Below are 21519 nucleotides of genomic sequence, written 5' to 3'. Positions count from 1 at the left end.
GTCAAGGGGAATTATGGGGATTGGAGTCCAGCAAAATCTGCAGGGCCACCAGTTCCCCATCCCTGGATTAAAGGTTCCTGGGACCCCACCCAAAGGAGGCTCCCTGCTGTGTCTCTGTACGAGTGGCTGTTCTGGTTTTTGTTAGGACTGCTTAAAACAGGGATGGAGAAGCTGTGCCCCTCCAAGTGTTGTTGGACTCCAGCTTCCAGCAGAGCCAAGAGTGAGGGCTAATGGGAGGTGGAGTCCAGCAACACCTGGAGGGCCACGGCTTCCCCATCCCTTGTCTTAAGAGACGCATGAACAGGATTCCATAGTTTTTAGTGGGCCTTAGAAGCCAAGACCCATTGCTTTTCGGCACCGCAGCTGCACTCTTCCCTCAAGCCTTCCTGGGAGGAAAGCGAAGCCAGGGCTGGGGCCTGGCCAGTTGACCCACTATGTAGATAAAGAGCTTCACTCGCCTCTGCGACGTGGCGGCTGAACATCCCTCAGCTTCCCTCTTGGGGCGAGATGCTTTGCCACCTCTGGGAGGAATGTGGGATTGTGCATTAATGAGCCAAGAGGACATCTCATACTTTCAGCTTGATGTGTGAAGTTTATAATCAAATTAAAAAAAATAACAGGAAAATAGGAAAGTTAGGATGTGTACAAAAAAAGGCAAAAAGCATGCAGACCAGACGAGAAGCTGCTGTCACAAACATGCCAAAAGATCTGGGTCAAGACAACTGTAAGACGACAGTGAGATATCTCTTGGGATCTGTGCTGGTAAAAAATATGTACAGATCAATCGCTGCATGGTGTGCCTCCCAAGTTTCTAGTTCTCTGCCAGTTGCCTGAGCAGGAGACTCCGGGTCACATGGAGTGCCACGGATCTCCTGATCTCCAGGAAGCTCTGGCCTGTGGTTTCCGGGATCACCTTGGAGGAATAAATTAAGGTGGCTACGCAGAGAGGCCAAGAGAGGAGAAAGCTGTAAGGCTCGATGTGAATCTGGAGACAAGAACAAAGAGGAAAAAGAAAGATAGGCTTGAGTACAATATGGAAGCTTTATTTTTTTTAAAAAAAATGTGTATGTACCCTCTTGGGCTTTTTTCTCCAAGAAGCTCAAGGCAAGGTTACCACATTTTGGGGAAACTTTCACTAGCACCCTGGAAGGAAAGTGTCAGGGCTAGCCTAGAGGGGAGGCATGGTGTATACATTCTGCAACATAGTCAGGTTGAGTGTAGGGGCCATGGCTCAGTGGGAGAGCATCTGCTTTGAATGCAGAAGGTCCCAGGTCCAATTCTCAGCATCTCCAGGTAGGGCCGGGACAAGACTCCTTATCTGAAAACCCGGAGAGTCACTGCCAATCTGTGTGCGGTAGACAGTGCTAAGCTAGGTGAACCGATGGATGTCGAGGAGCAGCAAACAAGAATGAATGGATCAACCAAAATCACTCACCTCTAGATGAAGGAAGGCTACCCCGATCAGAAATTTGCAGAGCCAATGCACACATCCCCCAATCACGAAGGCGGTGGACCGGGATGACTGAAGGAACAGCTCTGCTATTAACACTGACAACACTGGATCTGGGCAGAGAGAGAGGGAAAGTGTTCCTCATTTTATTCTCATTCATTTATCTGTGCCATTAATCACTCGTCCTTCCTCAAGGAGCCCTGAAGATTATCTTTGCAGTACCAGGTTAAAAAATACCTTTTACCCCCAGACTTTTGACAGACTACAAGGGTGGTGTTTTTGCTGTTAGTCTGCTGTCAAAGTCTCAGGTGGCTGTTATTGGGGTAGGCGGGTTGTTTTGTACCTTTTGTTGTAATGAATTGCATGTGTGTTTGTATGAATGTGTCACTATTATAATGGGTTGTATCCAACCAAGTCCTGATCAGAGTTAGGGACTGGGGAGAAATTTGATTCAGTTCTCATTTTTAAACCCGAATCGATCAAACTTTGCACTTTCCGAAACTATATGAGAACAGAAACACAGCCGTCCTTTCGAATTCTGAGTGAAAAATAACATACAAAAATACATTATATTAGGATAAGTCGCTTGCAAAAATGTGTACAGTAGTCAAAACTGCATAGTAAAATGTGTTTGTTAGAAGTTCGCACAAAAATGCTGGAGAATTTTCATGAGGACTAAAAAACAAACAAAATGCAAGTTGCTGCAGAAAAGTATAGAATTGAATTTAAGACTGGAAAAATGAGAACCTGAGAGAACTGCAGTTGAAAGATATTGCCATCCTGACTCAGTGTAGGCCCATTGAAATTAATGAACGTAATGAGGTGCAGGGAAATGCTTATCAAATTTGCAGATGATACAAAATTGGGAGGGATAGCTAATATCTTGGAAGACAGAAACAAAATTCAAAGGGATCTTGATAGGCTGGAGCATTGGGCTGAAAACAACAGAATGACATTTAACAGGGGTAAGTGCAAAGGTCTACACCTAGGAAAAAACCCAAATGCACAGTTACACTACGTTCAAGATCAAAGGCCAGCTCGGAGAATGGCAACAAGGGAGAGGGCCTTCTCAGTGGTGGCCCCCAAATTATGGAATGATCTTTCTGACGAGGTGTGCCTGGCGCCAACACTGTTATCTTTTCGGCGCCAGGTCAAGACTTTCCTCTTCTCCAAGGCATTTTAGCATGTGTTCTATATTGTTTTAAATTTTTAAATTGTGTTTTAATTTGTTTTTTAAAAGATGTATTTTTAAATTGTATTTGTTTTTAGTTATTGTAAACTGCCCAGAGAGCTTCGGCTATTGGGCGGTATACAAGTTTAATAAATAAATAAATAATATAGGGGATACTTGGCTCAGCAGTACTATACGCAAGAAGGATCTTAGGATTGTTGTTGGTCACAAGTTGAATATGAGCCAACAGTGTGATGTGGCTGCAAAAAAAGTAAATGCTATTTTAGGCTGCATTAACAGAAGTATAGTTTCCAAATTGTGTGACGTATTAGTTCCCCTCTATTTGGCATTGGTTAGGCCTAATCTTGAGTACTGCGTCCAGTTCTGGACACCTCACTGTAAGAAGGATGCAGAGAAACTGGAACAGGTTCAGAGGAGGACTTGAAAAGTAGTCACACAGAGGAGGGCCAGGATCTCTTCTCGATCATCCCAGAGTGTAGGTCATGGAATAATGGGCTCAAGTGACAGGAAACCAGATTTTGGCTGAACATCAGGAAAAACTTCCTAACTGTATGACAATGGAACCAATTACCGTGGGACAGGGCTGGCACCAGACTGTAGAAGGCCCTTGGGCACTAGACTGCAGTGGGTCCTCGGCAGCGGCAGCACAGCACACTGACACACTAATGTGGTCATATGGCAAGTGGTGCAGCTGGGCCTATTTTAATCTCATGCCAGCAGGAGGGAGGGTGGCTCTCATTCCACGATCCATGGCAGCATTGTGTTGCAGGGTACATGGTCAATGACCTGATGCTAGCACAGATTGCAAAGTAGGAGCTACATCTACCCCTCCCCAGCAGCAGGGGCCCCTATCAGCCACAGGGGCCCTCGGCCAGTGCCCAATCTGGTCACCCTCTGGCGCCAGGCCTGCCTAGGGAGGTGGTGGGCTCTCCAACACTGGAGGCATTTAAGAGGCAGCTGGTCGGGTATGCTTTAATTTGGATTCCTGCATTGACCAGGGGGTTGGACTCGATGGCTTTATAGGCCTCTTCCGACTCTATGATTGTAATCATGCCCATTAACTTCAATGGGCTTACTCCAAGCAGGACAAAGACTGGATACAATCCATGGAATTTATACTTTAAAGATGTGGTAAATTGCTTTAGAAACCTCTGTGGAACCAGCGATTAACAAACCTGATAAATCCTCATCATCAGAGCACTCACCTGGCCCAACAGACTGTCCGATCAGGAAGATGATGACGAAAGAGGAACTGAAGTAAGACATCCAAGAAATGGTCTTCTGTTGGAGAAAGAGGCGCTTTGTTCAGGGTGACAGCCAATGCAAACCCTACCCAGAACTGACCCATTGAAGTTAACAGGCATGACTAACTCGGGTTCATTCATTCCAATGGGTCTAGTCTGAGAAGGACTTCGCTGACTACAACCCTCAGTCAGGAACAGTGGTGTAGTGGTAAATCCTAACCGTTCATTACTACACACGCACAGCAGAATAGCCAATATATTTGGACCAACGTGATTTTAATCCGATGCATAGTTTCCACTGAACTCAGTGGTGCTTACTTCTAACTACAAAGGTCAGTTTTGGACAAACTCAGCCTCAGGAGTCAAATGCAGCCCCTCCAGGACTCTCTATGGAGGATAAGGCTAGCAATGGCTGCTAGCCAGGGTGGGTACATTCCACTGTCCAAGACAGTATGCTTCTGAATACCAGTTGCTGGGCGTTGCGTTGGGGGAGGGCAGTAGCAATCTTTTTGTAACTTCTTGGTTGCTCCTAAAAAAACATATTACCCTGTCAACCTTTTGATTTCTTTTTTTAAATTTCTAACAAACCATTTGAAAACTTTATTGTTCTGGTCTTTGTCATTGCAAAAAGCATGCATTCTCTCCCCAAAGTGACAGGTTTTTTTTCCTTGCGCGTTCACTCAATAGCCATATTGAGTACTAGTAATGCTTGTAGGTTTCCCCAAAGGGACATCCCTTCTTTGCAACTGGCAGCAATGACCATGCCGGGCTCCTTCTAGGAGGAAGGGCAGGATATAAATGTAACAAATAAAATCAAGAACCTAGTCCACATGAAAAATGTAGCACTGGAATGCAACGACTAAGTTTTGCAGGAAAGATCTGTACACGGGAACCTACCTTCCTCCTCACTTATCCCCTTAAATCCCTCACGCATGTGAAATTTTAAATTCCAAAGGAACCTTTTCTCTGATATATATCTTTCAGTGGATGAACCACAACCAGGAAGGATATCCTGCATTTCAAGCAACACTATTCCAAGGCATATCTTTTAAATTGCTTTTTAAAAATGTGTTTTAAAATTTGTATATTTGTTTTTAATGTTTTTAATTGCTGTAAACCACCCAGAAAGCTTCGGCTATGGGGCGGTATACAAATGCAATAAATAAATAAATAAATAAATATCTTTTTAAAAAGGGGGGAAGGGGAGGAAAGGTCAGTGTAGCTGGTTTTGTTCGGCATGGAATTGGGTGTGGTGTGCCAAGGGGTGCTTCGTTGCTTGGTGCTTGGCGTCAGATTGCAACAACAGTGCTTGCAGATGTGAATTACAAACCTGAAGTTCGATGGACATGGCTAACAGGATGCAAGAGGTGCTGCAGAACCCCAAGCCGGTAAGGAGGAGAGTCTTCCGCCCAGAAGAATCAGCAACACAAATCTAAACAATATGAAAGCAGGGAAGTGTGTGAGTGAGAGAGAGAGAGAGAGAGAGGGCACTTCTAGAGAATCTGTTCATTGAGCATTCATCCCGATTTATTTGCAAGGAGATTAGACAATGTTGGCTGTTTAATGAGCATTGCTTCTGAGGCTAGATGGCAGGACGTCAAAGCAAAAAGTCCAGTCTTTGGGGGGAGCAGGTTTGATACGCAAAACCTCCCAATCAGCTATGATTGCACAATCTGAATTTGCCAGTATGCCACTGAATCCCAATCAAAAATAGCAACAGTCCAGAACTGCCCAGAGACAGAGCCTTCATCTGCATGTAACGCTAAGCCAAACCTCCATTTGGCTCCTCCTCCAGTCCTGCTGCTGTGGCCTAAGCGATGGTTTGGCTTAGCATGGCATGCAAACACAAGCTCCTGGTTTGTGTGGTGGAAGCTATAACAACTGAACCAGCTTAAAAGGAACAACAAAAGAGCACTATGAAAGTGATGCCTTTCAGAGCAGACTGAGACCAGATACCTTACCAGGAGGAGCCAAACATTTATTTCAGGGGTAGCCAACCTGGTGCCCTCCTGGATGTTGTTTGGCTACAACTCCCATGATCCCTCACCATTGGCCATGCAGGCTGGGGTTGATGGGAGTTCTAGCCCAAAACATCTGCAGGGCACCACATTGGCTCCCCTCACTTTTACACAGAAGTGGGGAGAGTCTTACCGCTAGCAGAGTTATAAACATAAGGAGAATGGATATCATCATGCCAATATACCCAACGATATGATCTTCTAATCCTGTAGACTGGTAGAGTCTCTCTGCATAATGGTGTGCCTGAAACGGGAACACAGCAAAAAAAAAAGTCTTAGCTGAGCAGAAGGTATTACTAATGCCTCAGAGGTAGGGATACACAAATCTCTCAATTTCAGTTCTTCTGTTTCTTATTTTTCTGGTCAGAAGTTCAATCCTCCAGGTTTCCACGTAAGTTTATGGGTGGTTGTTTTTTTAAAGGAAAAAGCCCTTCTGAAAATCCATCAGTATTTTGGTACAAATTTCTCTGGATATGATTTTTTTTTTGTATGCAATTTTGCTTAATATATATGTTTTTTGCAGCACAGTTCCCCCCAAATCTGATGCATTTTTATTCATGAATATATGCATTTCCATGCACACTTTAGTTGCATTTTTGCACATATTACTTGGCTGGGGCACTGCGCTGCAAAATCCGGAGAAGTTCAGGTTTCAAAAGATGGTCGTGTTCTGATTCAGGCTGCAAAAAGGTTCCCTAACCCTGGCATCAAACAAGCCCTGCTTTTGGCATCTCCCATGGCTCAGCCTCCTCACTGCTTGGGATATCGCCATACCGCGTTGACGCCAGACAGCTGCTGCCCACCCATCAAGACAATGGCGGAGACGAGGTGGCGCCGGACATCCTCAAAGCGATGAATGGTAAAGAGGTCAATTTCCTTTTCTGTACTCTCAGAGAGGGCCTCCTGGTGGAGATCTTCTATTTCACCTTCCACATCATCACAGTCTCTGAGGGTCTTTAAGGCTAGATGAAAGGCGAAATAGTAAAGATCTGAAGGGGCAGGGAAGGTTACTGGTACGTAGGGATGGAAAGATCTGTCAATTTCAGTTCTCTCAGTTTCTTACTTTTCTAATGTTAAATTCAGTTCTCTACATTTCTGCAGCAATCTGCGGTTTTTTTTAAAAAAAAATCCTCATGAAAATTCTCCACCATTTTAGTGTGAATTTCTCCAAATAAACACATTTTTGTAAGCCATTTCTCATCACTTCATGTCTTTTGGCCTGTTATTTTCACTCATATATTTTTGTAAATATTGTTTAGTTGGCAAACCTGATCCCAAAATTCTGAAAAAATGGAAATGGACTGCCTTCAAACCGATCCCGACTTATGGCGACCCTACAAATAGGATTTTCATGGTAAGCGGTATGCAGAGGTGGTTTACCATCGTCTTCCTCTGAGGCCGAGAGGCAGTGACTGGCCCAAGGACACCCAGTGAGCTTCATGGCTGTGTGGGAATTCGAACCCTGGTCTCCCAGGTCGTAGTCCAACACACTAACCATTTTTGTAAATATTGTTTAGTTGGCGAGCTGCATCCCAAAATTCTGACAAATGCGAATTTCGAAGGATGCCTGTGTTTTGGTTCTCATATTGTTTTGGAAATTGTGAATTTGATAAATTCTTCTTTAAATGCGAACTAAATCAAAATTCTCACCCGTCCCTACTGGTACCACAGTACCACCACTGTCAGACCAGCATTTCATTGTTTATTTACTGATAAAAGTATTTGTTATTTTATGATACAAAGTATCAGGGCAAGACATTAAAACATAAAACATCATTAAGAACAATACAGATCATCGTTAAAGTGACTGGCTAGTAAAACCTACAACTAAAAATTAAGCAGCGACAGAGTCCCGTTGCAATTTTTAAAAAGTCTTGAAGGGACACCTGAAAGTCAAAAGCGAGGATGCCTGTCGAATCTCTGCCACAAGAGTGTTGCACAGCATGGGACTGGCGACTCTATATGCCCGGCTTCTGGTTGAGCCTTTGTAACATGGGGTACAACTAACAGTGCTCCTCCAGATGATCTCAGGGATTGGGCTGGGATATGAGGGCTCAGGCAGTCCTTAAGAGGCATCCTGGACCAAAGCACCTTGGACATCTCCTTGAACATTTGGACGAAAACCCGGAGAGGATTCCACTGCCCCACTGACGTGAAGCCACCGGCCGCCACTGACTGCACCTAAATGTCTCTGCACGGTGTACCTTGCCTTGCTGCTTCTTTGTCCTTCCTCTGAATCAGGAGATACCGAGGACTTTCAGGGAAGTAGGGGAGTAGGATGGCCTGAAGTAACGCCGGGAGCCCAGTGAGGCTCAGCAAGATTGGCCAACCTGTGCAAAGATTGTAAGAGGCATGAATTCTGATGGCACAAGTGGGAGGCAGCCCACGGGGGGGAAGGGCTGGACCACAGACCGTGGGCCATATTTGCCCCCCCAAAGTGTTTTATTCCTCCCGCCCAATTTGTAATTTTAGGGGTTGCATCCAACTAAGTTCTACACAGAGTATACTTATTGGGTTGCATCCAATGCTAGCCCAACTCAGAGTAAACACATTGAAATTAACATGCCTAACTTAGGTCTATTAATTTCAATGGATCTGCTCTGAGCAGGACTAACATTGGATGCAACCCTATGTTTTTATAATGATTGACTGTTCCTATGGGTCTCTGGCTGTGATGCCATGAGACCCAGTTGCGCTTTTTTGGGGGGGCTCCCATTTTTCTCCATTTTATTATTTTTTTAATTAAATTATTTTTTAAAAAATAATATTTTCTAATTTTTTTAAAAAATATCACTGTTCCCATACGTACACTGTGATACTGGGATGCCAAAAGATTTTTGTATCCCCCTTCCAATTTCATAATTGTTTTTCATAACCCTCCAAAGACCCTTCCCCTTTAAAACAAATCATTCATTTATTTCTTACTTTGATATCCTGCCTTCCCTCCAAGGACCTCAAGGTGGCACACAAACACGGTTCTTCCCCTCCTGATTTTATCCTCACAACAACCCTGTGAGGTAGGCTAGGCTGAGAGGCGCTGACTGGCCAAAGGTCACCCAGTGAGATTCATGGCTGAAGAGGGATTTGAACCCTGGTGCCTCAGGTCATAGTCCAACACTCTAACCACTACACCACGCTAGCTAATTTTTTTACTTTGTGGACTGAGGTGTAAAAGAAAGTGGGCATAATAATAATAATAATAATAATAATAATAATAATAATAATAATAATAAATTTAATTTTTGAGTCACCTATCTGGCCGAAACCACTCTATGGCCAAAGTGCAGAAGTGGGCATGGCCAGAGGGTTGACCATGGGTCAAAGCAGCCATTGTTTCAAAAAACATTAGCCACCCCTGCGTTAGAGGCCAAAAAAGGCACTGCTCAGATTTACCGTCTTGGGTCCCTAGGACTTCACGAAGGCCACATATGCGAGCCACCAGGCTGCCGAAGGTGATGAAGAGATGGCCCATCATGCCGATGGCTCCTCGCAGGTTGTCGGGGGCTATCTCTGTGAGGTACATGGGGACAACGCTAAAGGAGATCCCTGGGGTGAAGTGAAATGAAATGACCATTCATACTATGCATGCGCCATGGGCAGAAGCCTACGGACATCTTCCTGGGGTTGCACCCTACTCAGAGCATGCCCACTGACGTACGCAGACATGACTAACTGAGGATGGTTCTTCTCAGCGGGCTGCATGCAATGCTGTTCCTGCTCGGAGTAGTCCCACTGAAGTTAATAGACATGACGAACATTGGTTCGTTCATTTCAAAGGTTGTATTTTGAGGGTCCATTCCACAGAATGTCAGAATTGGGCTTAAGAACATAAGATGAAGAGCCTGGCTGCTGGATCGGGCCAAAAGGCCCATCTAGGCCAGCATCCTGTTCTCATAGCGCCCGACCAGATGCCGCCAGGGAGCCTGGAAGCAGGACCTGAGCGCAAGAGAGCTTTTCCCTCCTGTGGTTGTCTTTTCAGCTCCTGTTAAAGAAGTTCCTCTTTCAGCAAAAGTGGAGGGTTTTGTTTTTTAAAAAAATCCCAGTTGGCATCTGTATCAGATTTTAATATGCCCTCCTCCTCAGTCTCAGTGTTGCCCCTGCAGAGAGGAGGACAGGGAGAAAACCAGAGTGAGTTGGCTCCGCCTGTCATTGGCTCTGGCGCCACCTACTGTTGGGCTCCCTGACTTCCGCCCTGCCAGTCCCAGGGAGTGCCAACCACCGCTGCCTAAGGGCAGCCCCACAGAGAGCATGGTGCAATAACACATGCAATTATTTAAATGTAATTTTTTTTTACATATGCAGTGGTTTCAACTGTTTTTATATACGCAATTATTTTATATACAGTAGGTTTTGACAGCACTGCAAAATCGCTTCAGGATGCTTCATAGGAATTCATAACTGAACCAAAAATCAGTCCATAAATGGAATATATAGATGTCTCAGCGGGTGAAGATGAACTCTTCACCTTAAGAGGTTCCCTATGAAGTTCTGCAGGGAGACATTCTCCCCATCTTCCTTCTGTTGGCAGGCTGGCTACGAGCCTATAAACCTGAGAGACACTCCACCCCAATATGGCCTATATGATTTTTAAAATGGCCTCAGTCTGGTTCATTTTGCTAAGAGACTGTTTGAGACCCAATGGAAAAAAGTAGCTGAAAGAGTTAAGTCTGTCCCCAGTCATATGCACAGGACACGGCCTTTAGCAATCCAATCAATGCAATGCCACAGGTAATTGTAAACGTTTGGCCCTCAGGAGAGGAGCAACAGCAAAAGGTGGCTAGCATCCAAAAACCAAGAAACAGAAAAGAAAGGGGGAACCCCCAAGATGCTAGAAAAAATATATTTAATTTTTAGCAAAAGCCCAACGCGTTTCAGCCGGTATTTAGGCCTTCATCAGAGGCTGTAAAAGAAATAGCAAGGACACACTACATTAGTATGTATACAAAATAAAATCATACGTAACATAATAAATTTGTATTTAAAAAATCTTTTCACTTACACAGCTGGTGTGAAATATCCTTCTGTGAGCAGACTTGCTTGCATTAGTACAACCACTACAAAGAAGAATTCACTAGGTGTGCTCATATATATCTTCCCAGGGGTCATGATACCAGTGTACTTACAGTACTTACTAGAAGTTTGGATGATTACAAACAACTGAGGAAAAAGAATGTGGAAGGGATCCTGGATATTTTTTAAAATTCACAAATGAGGAAGAAATTCTAAATCCTCATTGAGTCCACCAGGGGTCAGAGTTTTTAGATCCAGAATCCAAGCTATTTCTCTCCTTAATAGAACATGACTTCTCTTCCCACTTACTTTTTCTAGAACCCAAAATTTAAAGTCGGCAACAGAGTGATGACATCTACTAAAACGCTCCACTAAGGGGCCCCCAGATCTCTTATTTTTGAAGTTGCTGAGGTGGTCCCCTATACGTCTTTTGACAATCCTGGATGTTTGACCTGTGTAAAATTACTTACAACTGCACTGAATTGCATAAACGACATTGGCAGTGTTACATGTGGAAAAATGATTCAGAGTATATTTTTTATGATTGATGAGATTAACAAACTCTGTTATCTTGAACGCGAATCTACAATAGGCACAATGTCCACAGCGATGATGACCCATAGGTGTATTTGTGTCTCGTACGGTGTTTGGAATGGGATGAGTGTTGTCCCTATGTTAGAATGGGAAATTTTGAATTAATTTGTTCCATGTGAAATAGATCTTTAGTAAAAGCCAATGTTAAGTTGTCTGACATGCAAGGGTTAAGGGATGAAGGTCGACACTGGAACAACAAGTGAGATTCACATACAACTGTATCATCTTGTGTGCTGTGCGTAACTATGCCAGGCTAAGACTCCCAAGATTCCCAAGACTCCCACCTGCGTGCTTTGTGCAATCTGCCTAGTGATAGAAGAATATATCTATGCTTGTGAGAACTGTAACTTCAGACCTCACTGGACTGGCAAGAGCTGCCCGTGGGTCTCCGTTTGCAAACGTAATAAAACTTTGGTTTGGAACCTTGAGTCTCACGTTGTTTGAGTATTGGGATCTCATCCAGCGGTACGAACCTCGAAATTGAGTGTAACACCTAAATTCACTTCTAATCAAAATATCCCCCTTAAAGAAAATCATAGGTTGTTCATGACATCCAGGAATATGACATATAACATGCCAATGCCTTTTAATGCTGCTGTGTCCTTCCTATTTCATTTACACCCCTGATGAAGGCCTAAACATATACCAGCCAAAATGCATTGGGCTTTTGTTAAAAATTAAATATATTTTTGTCTAGCATCTTGGGGTTTTCGCCTTTCTTTTCTCTTCCTCAGGAGAGGAGCCCATTGTTCAAATCTTATCAAGCTAGCTAAAAGGTGAATGCCACCACCTGTCTTCATAAAAGAAAAGCCCATTACCCTGACCATATGACTCATAATAGGTATGGAAATTAAGGAAGGATACCTGCCTGATCCAATCAATTCTGCTTTCTCCTTTGAGGCTTTTGTCCAGAAAGGTGTAAAAACCAGACTCCTAGAGCCATGGTTCTGGGTTCTGGTTGCCCAGTTCCACTATGAAATCACTTGCTGAATCGCTGTTCTGAGTCTTGGTCACCCACTCTGCTGACTATCACTCTACCTGAAATTGCCTCCTGAATCACTAAGCCAGCCAGAACCCAGGGGTCTGACTCTCCCCTGCGTTTCTTTCACTACTTTTGGACGCCTGCCTGCTGAAATAGAGATCCCTGCTTGCTGAAGCTGCTTCAAAAGCTCTTTTCAGGGCTCCACTACTTTTCCTCCTTTGCTCTGGACCTTTGCAAAGCAGAGATCCAAGAAGCCATTTCGGGGCCGGCCGGCCTGCTTCATTTCCTGTTTTCCTGCGTGATCCAGGACTCTCAACGCGCTCCAGTTCTATTTCCAGATGGCCCATCAGGGCTGGGAAAGGCCTATCTCGCTCTATATCCTGTCTTCTGGGGTCCTTTCCCTATGAACTGTAGCCTCCACATCTGCTCCTTCTGCCTGTCGTTGACTGTGTGTGCGTGTGACTGTGTTTCAGAAGCCATATTCTGATCCTCCCTGCCCAGCTGCGCATGACTGAGGCCTAGTCTGCAAAGTGAGCCCAGAGAGAGAGAGAAAGGGCAGGCTAGCGTGCCTTCCTCAGTTGTGCTGAACTCAATCCCCCCAAAATCTCCTCTTATGCCTTCTTGCTCCTTCATGTGTGTGTGTGTGAGTGTGAATTTGGTTATGATTAGGTTTACTTAGCTGATTCCCTCATGCATATTTTTACTGAGCTATCCCCATTGATGTCAATAGATATGTACTGTTACCTATTGAAGTGTTAAATGTGTATATTATGATTGTGTGTGTCTATGCTCAATAAACATCCCCATGTTTAAGACCTGTGTGAGTGTAAGTTACTGGGTAACTCTGCCAAGGCGCACTAATACCAATGTTTAAAGATCCTAATTCACAAGACCCTTAGAATGTGAAACACATGTTTAGAGAGGAGTCAGGCTAACACTTCACATAAATCAGTGTGCATAAGATGCTGCTAGGTGAAATTGCACAGATATGTGACATATTTGTGGTAAGGATGGAACAGAAATTCAATTCACATTTAACGTGAGCAAGGAGAGAGGGCCTCTGAGTATGTGCAAAGGGTTTCTGCCTTTTTTTTTATAATAGCCCCAAGGCATCTCTGATTAGGGTCCCCTCCAGACTGATTTTTCCCCTCAAGTGTATTATGCAACACGTCATTGAAGCAATAATTAGCAGTGGATTTCTACTAGGCCGTCCACACATCATTCCAATTTATTGGCTCCTTTACGATACTTCCACAATGTTATTGCATTATTGCCATCTGGAAGGGCATCCTTGAGCTATATATATACACCAGTTGGAAATGAAGCAGTGTGCCCGTCCTGAAACTTTTGCATTAACAAACCAGTGTTGAAAGTGGGGATTTGCGCAGAACTGCCTTGATATCATCATGAGCACAAATCATCACGAATGTACCATAAAAGGGACATTGGGAGGAGCTCTAGGAGGCAAAGCTCTCAGCTAAAAAGGCATGCATCCCCGGCACATTTAAACAACCAGCCCAGTCCGTGACTCACCTGCACACACACCAATGATCAAACGTGAAAAGATGATGAATTCGTAGGTACGGACTGCTTTGGAACAGCTCACAAGGATCGCAGAGACGATGGCCAAAATGTTATTTATCAGCAAAGTACCTTTCCTGGAAAGACATCGAGGACAGGAAGGTAAAGACCAAGGAAGCTCCAAGGAAGTTCAATCCCCAGCATCTCCAGATGGGATTGGGAATGGCTCCTATCTAAATCCCCTGCTGAGCTGATATCTGTCAGTGCAGACTGACGTTTTTCAGCCTTGGGATGTTGCTGGACTACAACTCCCGTCATCCCTGACCGTTGGCTCATCTGTCTTGGGATGATGAGAGTTGTGGTCCAACAACATCTGGGGAGCGAAGGTTGAAGAACGCTGCTGTAGGCCGTAGAGAGCTAGGTGGACCAATGGTTTGATACAGCGCCTTCCTGCGTTCCTTTGTCTTAAGGGAGAGGTCTTAGCTTAGTGGTGAGCACCTGCTTTGCATGCAGAAAGTCCCCAGTTCATTTCTTGGCTTCTCCAGGTAGGGATGGAAAAGACCTCTGTCTGAGATCCTGGAGAGCTGCTGCCAGTCTGTGTGGACAGTCCTAAGCTAGATGTGCCAATGGTCTGACTCAGTATAAGGCAGCTTCCTGCGTTCCTGTTAAGGGACGGACCTTAACTCAATAGCAGATAGGTCTGCCCATTTTCGCTCTCTCTGATTCTCATTTTCCCACTCTTAAGTTCAATTCTCCCCATTCCTACAGCCATGTGCAATTTTTTTAAAAAAATCCTCATTAAAAATTCTTCAGCATTTCAGTGCGAATTTCTCCTACTCAATGCATACGTTTATGCAGTTTTGACTCATGTACACATTTCCGCAAGCAATTTCTCGGAATGTAATGCATTTTTGGATGTCATTTTCACCAATATATGCATGTCTATGCACCCTTTCCCCGAACAGGTGCCTTTTTGTAAGCATGGTTTGGTTGGAGAACTGCATTGCAAAATTCGGACATGTGCGAGTTTCGAAGGACGGCTACATTTCGGTTCTTGTATTGTTTAGGGAAGTGCAGATTTGACAGATGTGGCTTGAAATGCAAACTGACTCTAATTTCTCACCCCTCCCTAGTGGTAAAGCATCTGGTTGGCATGCAGAATGTTCCAGGTTTAGTCCCAGGAATCTCTAGGTAGGGCTGGGAATGCCCCCTGTCTGAAACCCTAGAGAACCTCTGCTGGTCAGCTAGCTGGACCAATGACCTGATTTAGCCTAAGGAGCATCCTATGTTCTGATGTAAGATTCTTTTGTTAAATTTTTAATGTTTAATGTATTTGTACGTTTTATTTTGTACGTCGCCCAGAGTGGCTGGATAACCAGCCAGATGGGCGACTAATAAATTTAATAAATATTATAAGGGAGATTCAGATAAGGAGAAAATGCACATTCCTTCCCCTCCCACCCTCTCCCCATAGGCCCTGGGATAAGGAGGTTCCCCACCCATCAGAATATTGATCTCTGTACCTGCCGCAACTATCCGCCAGCGGGCCGACCAGGAGAGACCCAAATATGCCTCCAAGCGGGAAGAATGAAACCGTGAGGCCCCACAGGAACATGAGCAAGCTATGGTCTATGCTGATTGTGTTCCTCCATCGATAGGTCTCGTTGTAAAAGTTTTTCATGAACTAGGAGAGAGGAGCGCATAATGATCAGTGTTAAGGCCTTTCTGTACATTATGCAACAACAAACCTGGGCTCCAGACTGGGGATGGAAGGAAGAACATTATGTTTGTATGCTTTTAGGGATGCAAGGATTTATCCCTTTCAGTTCTCTGTTCCTCATTGTTCCAATCTTAAATTCAGTTCTTCACTTTTCTGCAGCTATTTGCAGGAAATTGTTCAGCATTTTTGTGCAAATTTCTCCAACACGTTTTTGTACGCAGTTTTTTTCCCCCTTGGTAATATATTTATTAATTAAAGTTTCCCCCAAAATACATAAACAATAAACCAACAAAATAGTGGAGAAAGAATTGAACGTTCACAAATGTAGAGGTGAAATATCTTGCCCGATGCATTCAGTATGTTTAAGCCCAGGTCCAAATTTGACTGATATAAATATTTTTGCAAGCAATTTCTCCTAATATAATGCATTGTTGTAAACATTCTTTGGTTGGAGAGCTGCGTCACAACGACACTGGGATAAGCGCAAAATTTGGAAGGACGGCTGTGTCTTTGTTCTCACATTGTTTTGGGATGTGCAAATTTGACAGAGTCGGCTTCAAATGCGAACTGACTCGGCCCTTACTCCAGGCTTAGTGAAGATTTGACAAGGAGCTGCAAGGCAGTGTATGATTCGCATTTGATATTCTTGCTTGCAAAGACACACTTGTCTTATCTACACAACCCATTTTTAAAGGGTGCAGACATGGGGCGGAAACCTTAGGGTGTGCATTAGCCTGTTGGTGGACAGCATCATTCATCTCAGCTCTCTGTGTCTTTGCTTTTTATTAACCAGTTGGGAAAAGGGGTGTATGGAGGGTGGGATAAGGTCCTAGTTCCTCCCCCTTCCTATAGCTCAGCATCAGATTTCGTTGCCCCAACTGACATAAGAATATAAGAGGAGCCCTGCTGGATCAGCCCGAGGGCCACATTCCCTTCTGGGCAATCTTCTGGGGGCCACATGTCAGGAATGGGCAGGGCCAGAGGCAAAAGTGGGAGGAGCAATGAATATCAATTTGAACACACCCCTCTCCGTCTAGGCAAGCAAGAGACATTATCAGAAGTCAAGTGCACAGCCATGGAAAAACACTGAAGGGGGGTGCAAAGCAGGGCTAGGGAGGGTTTTGGTCTTGGGAGAGAGGATAGGGCTTGGGGAGAGTCCTTGGGTCCAGACAGAGAGGCCTGGAGGGCCACATTTGTCCTGCAGTCTCCCATCTCTGCACTAGAGTCAATGTGTACATCCTCTCAGCCACCACCCTGCAGGTCAAGAGATCAAGGGCCATAGCTCAGTGGTATCGCATCCCAAGTCCAATCCCAGCATCCTCAGGTATGGCTGGGAGAGAACCTTGCCTTGAAACCCCGGAGAGGCCCTGCCAGTCAGTGTAGACAATACTGAGCCAGACGGACCACTGGTCTGACTCAGTATAAGGCAACTTCCTATTTTCCTATGGAACTTCTAGAAACTAGGGGAAAGTAGGACTAGAAACCTGAAATGCCCCGATAGACCCATGCGTGGAGTACTAACAATGTTTTCAAAAAGGGATCCCCACCATTTCCCACAAAGGCAGCATAAGGGACAAAATACCCACAGCCCAGAGGGTTGTATCCAGCGCTAATCCTACGCAGAGCAGACCCACTGAAGTTAACGAACATTACTAATTTAAGTCCATTAATTTCAGTGGACTGGGTACAACCAAGGCTGTCCATGCTATATAGGGACAGTTAGAATTCCTGCCTTGATTTTTGGGAGTTGCCTGCACTGCAGGACTATCGTACCTCAGCTGGGTAGTTGATCACAAAGAGGTGGTAACCATATTGGAAAGATGACCCAAAGCCAGCAGTCAGGGCAACCAGCACAAGTGGCCTTGTCAGCTTCTGTGGAAAGGATCAGTAGACACTAACATTTGAGTGTACAAGGTCCAAGGTTCATAAATACTTTTGTGTCTGCACTGTGGATTAGGCCAAATTGAAGATGTGGTGCAGTATATTTTACATTGCCCTTTATAAAATTCACCAAGGGCTAGGTTTCTTCTCCCAGAAGGTAAATCAGATGAGTTTAAGATTTGATGTTGCTGGCTGATGTAGATAAACCCAACAGTTACAGGTTAGCTTTCCTCGGTTTAGTTGCAATAACGATAAGCATGCCCTTTTTAAATCATACTAGAGCCAAATGTTAAGGGGAGCTTTTAAATTAACTGGATTGTTTCCTGTTTTGTTTATTTGTATTTTCAGGCTCTGATCCCTGTTTTATTGGATCAACTGCCGAGATTAACCGAAATATTTATTAGATTCTGACAATCAACATGTTTACTTGGAAAATAAGCTGGGCTGATTACAATGAAAATTAAAACCAGATCTTGCAAGAAAACTATGGGAATGACTAAATTTTATTAAATTAACATTATATATATATTATATATATAAAATTGTTTTGGTGTAACCTGACCTGAGACCCTTACAGTACAGGGCAGGGAAGAAATCCTATACATATATCCAATAACTAAATAAATGATTCAAGTTCCCAGCCAAGCAAAAACACAAGGAATATGTGAATTAGGGCCGGTGAGGCTTGGAGGGTGGGGAGTGGGCTGGGGAGAAACCTAAGGGCCAGATGCCTAGAGGGCCACATTTGAGCCCAGGGCCTGAGGTTTTCCATAGCTGACATATATTACTGGGGACATACATATCCTCATCCTGGAAAGACAGTTACACACCAGCTTAGATCTGGGATGGGTCACATGAGGCCTTCCAGATATTGCTGGACTCCAACTCCCATCATCTCTGACCACTGGCCACGCCGGCTGGGGCTGATGGGAGGTGTAGTCCCACAACACCTGGAGGGCTGCAGATGTTCACTGCCCCTGTTTTAGATAGTCAATGATTTCTAAACCCAGCAGGATGGAGGACCCTCCAGACTCACCCCTTCACTGGGTGGCTCTGTCCCTTCGTCCGGTTCCATCCTCATTCAGTTAGGGATCACAAAGCAGGGCTCGGCCTGTGGAGGAAGGAAAGGGATCTCATTGGGAGGCTGTTGACGTCAGGACAGTCCTGCTGGAGGAGGGAGAACAAAGGCCTTTCTAGTCCAGTGGTCGGATTACTCCAGGAACCTTAGAAGGAAGGCATGAAGATGACCAACAGAACCTCTCCTTTGTCCAAAAACATCTCAGAGGCCAGCAGGCCATCGCCCATATCTTGGGATAAACCTCAAATGTACACTTAGAATATTTAAGCAAACACAGAAGCTGGGGAGAAAACAGACGTTGCGAACCCCGGGATAATTGACTGCACAGGAAGCTCCAGAAACTGTCTACAGGTAGCCAGACCGTCCCCCATGGACCATCAACTCAGTGCTGGAGTCCCCAGCATCTCCAAGTAGGGCTGGGAGAGACCCCTGCCTGAAACCCTGAGAATCTGCTGCCAGTCAGTGTTGACAGTACTGAGCTAGATGGACCATTGGTCCTATGTCTGTAAAGGGGAAGGGCCGTAGCTCAGTGGCAGAGCAACTACTTTGCAGGCAGAAGGTCCCAGATTTAATCCCCAGCATCTCCAGGTAGAGTTGGGAATGTCCCCATGCCTGAAACCCTGGAGAGCTGATGTCGGTCAGTGTTGACAATACTAGGCTAGATGGACCATTGGTCTGACTCAGCACAAGGCAGCTTTCTATGCTCCTGTGTGGCTCATGCAGAATCATCTCACCCAGACAGGCAGGGATAAAGAGGTGAAGAGAATGCAAACTGACCCCAGCTTTTCTGTACAGGTGAGATGGGGTGATGTCAGCCAGGCCCAATTTCCTCTTGGCAATGGGCACGAGAAATCTAACAGTATCACAAGAGCCAATCAGGAGGAAGCTGTTGACTGTTGGGAGGTGAGGCAAGAACCAATCGGGGGGAAAGGGGGCGGGTCTAGAACTGTGCTGTTTTGAGCAACAGCCTCAGTGGCACAAAGGCCAAATGAGGCTTCAGTAGCACCCTGGACAGCTCTGTGCAGAATCAATTCCAGCCCTTGCTAGTGGTCAAAGGATTTGAATCCCTCTCAGACATCTGAAGCGCAGGCTGAAGAGCTCGTGGCTACGCTCAGCAAGTCTAGAACTTCAACTGGGATTTGAACCCAGCTTCAAGCACGCCTCTTTGTTTTCCTGTACTATCCAGGCTTTCGGAGCCCTAGATTCAAACCCAGATCTCTTACAGACCAGATTTCAGTGATGCTTGCCCCCCATGGTGCAATATTGGCCTTGCAAATCAGTTGACTGAAAGGTGAAGGTTGTCCACAAACCTTTTCACTAGCCACCTGCCCAGAAAGGCTAATTTAAAATTGTGTGTGTGTGTGTGAGTGAGTGAGTGAGTGAGTGAGAGAGAGAGAGAGAGAGAGAGAGAGAGAGATTCCTATCTAGTTTGGATCAGGTCTAGTAGTCTGGATTTGAACCTTAATTATCAGAGATGAGTCAGAGTAGACCCCAATGATATAAATAGACCTAAGTGAGTCATTTGTTAACTTCAATGGGTCTACTCTGAGTTGGACTAACACTGAATACAATCCAGTCTCTTCTGCACAAGGGGCTTAGAACTTCAACATTCTTCTTTGTACGTTTTGTCTCTTTCACTTCTACATAATTGCTTCCTGTTCCTTGTTTTATATGCAAATGCAAGAGAAGTCACATCCACACCACATGTGTAAAAGGACTTTTATACCATTTTAACAGTGACGGCTTCCCTTAAACAATCCTGAAACTGTAGTTTGTTCAGGGTGCTGACCTCACTGTGCTACAATTTGCAGCACCTTGAACAATCTAAAGTTCCCAGGATTCTCCACAACTGTTAAAGTGGTAGAAGAGTGCTTTAAAAGTATGGGGTGGATGTGGTGATAAATAGCTTCCTGTGGATTGTACAGCCATTTCTGTTTCTTTGGCAAACTTGCAGTTATTACCACCAATTCCAATTTCTCGCTACTGTCAGAATCCCCGTTTTCTCCAAAAGGAAGAAGTCAAAATGGAGACTCTTCTGTTTCCAAGCTGCTGGGAAGCAATGGAATGTCTACAGACATTCTAACTGGCATGCAGAGGGAAAGGATCGATTATGGATTGCTGAAAAGCCAAAGGCAGCTGCCTGTAATGGGAACTGGGACGGTCAGCTTGGTTGGAGATAGGGATGGCCAGATCTGTGGTTCTTTTAGTTTTTCCAATCTGGAAAAGAATTATTTTTCCAGAATTATAATATTCCACATTGCCACTCCAGTTTGCAATTTAAAAAAAAAATCCTTATGAAAATTCATCAGTATTTTAGTGCGAATTTCTCCTAATATACACATTTTGCAGACCAATGTTCCCTAACCAAATGCATTATTCTCTGATGTTTTCACTAATTATTATGCACAGTTTACCTGAATATGTGCATTTTTGTAAACCACGTTTGGTTGGAGAATAGCACTGCAAAATTTAGAGAAGCAGAATCTCCAAAGGATGGTAGTATTTCGGTTCACATAGTGTTTCAGAAAACGCAGCTTAGGTAGGTTCACCTTTAAATCACCAGCTTTCTTCTCCATCTCTAGCTGGGAGTGGGAGGCCAATGCTCAATGCGGGAGGAAAAAAAGGAAGTTGTTGGTTGGCTTCGTTTTGCATTTGATCTGACATCTGTTGAAAAGAAACACTTTCTGGTCTGCTGAAAACCAGTGGGGTGGCATCCCATACCACTTTGAGAACAGGAGGAGGAAAGAGAGTTGTAGGTCAACGATGGTGCACCTGCCCTGCGTGCAGAAGGTCCCAGGTCTCCAGGTGGGGCTGGGAATTGTCCCCTGT

The 21519-nt window shown here is 44.6% G+C and overlaps 1 protein-coding gene across 1 annotated transcript; it reads right to left on the bottom strand.

Moving 5' to 3' along the window:
• Nucleotides 1-598: 598 nt before the first annotated feature.
• On the bottom strand, nt 599-15695 carry LOC133372509 (solute carrier family 2, facilitated glucose transporter member 5-like). The gene is made up of 10 exons (XM_061601243.1): nt 15535-15695; nt 14024-14148; nt 9298-9450; nt 8109-8234; nt 6679-6866; nt 6038-6148; nt 5217-5318; nt 3848-3923; nt 1436-1563; nt 599-985 (listed from the first exon to the last, which is right to left on the bottom strand). The coding sequence occupies exons 1-10, from the start codon at nt 15690-15692 to the stop codon at nt 812-814; spliced, it is 1341 nt and encodes a 446-aa protein (XP_061457227.1). The 5' UTR covers nt 15693-15695; the 3' UTR covers nt 599-811.
• Between the last annotated feature and the right edge of the window lie 5824 nt (nt 15696-21519).

Source organism: Rhineura floridana, chromosome 18 (assembly GCF_030035675.1).
Source record: "Rhineura floridana isolate rRhiFlo1 chromosome 18, rRhiFlo1.hap2, whole genome shotgun sequence".
NCBI lineage: Eukaryota > Metazoa > Chordata > Lepidosauria > Squamata > Rhineuridae > Rhineura > Rhineura floridana.
This window is presented reverse-complemented; position numbering and strand designations above follow the sequence as displayed.

Bases quoted from the DNA above. Each gene is read 5' to 3' on its own strand.
- LOC133372509 (XM_061601243.1), bottom strand. From the start codon at position 15,692: ATGAAAAACTTTTACAACGAGACCTATCGATGGAGGAACACAATCAGC. The intron at 1,564-3,847 runs GTGAGTGCTCTG...CTCTCTGCCCAG, and splicing joins CGGACAGTCTGTTGGGCCAG to ATCCAGTGTTGTCAGTGTTA. The intron at 986-1,435 runs GTGAGTGATTTT...TCTTGTCTCCAG, and splicing joins TAGCCTTCCTTCATCTAGAG to ATTCACATCGAGCCTTACAG.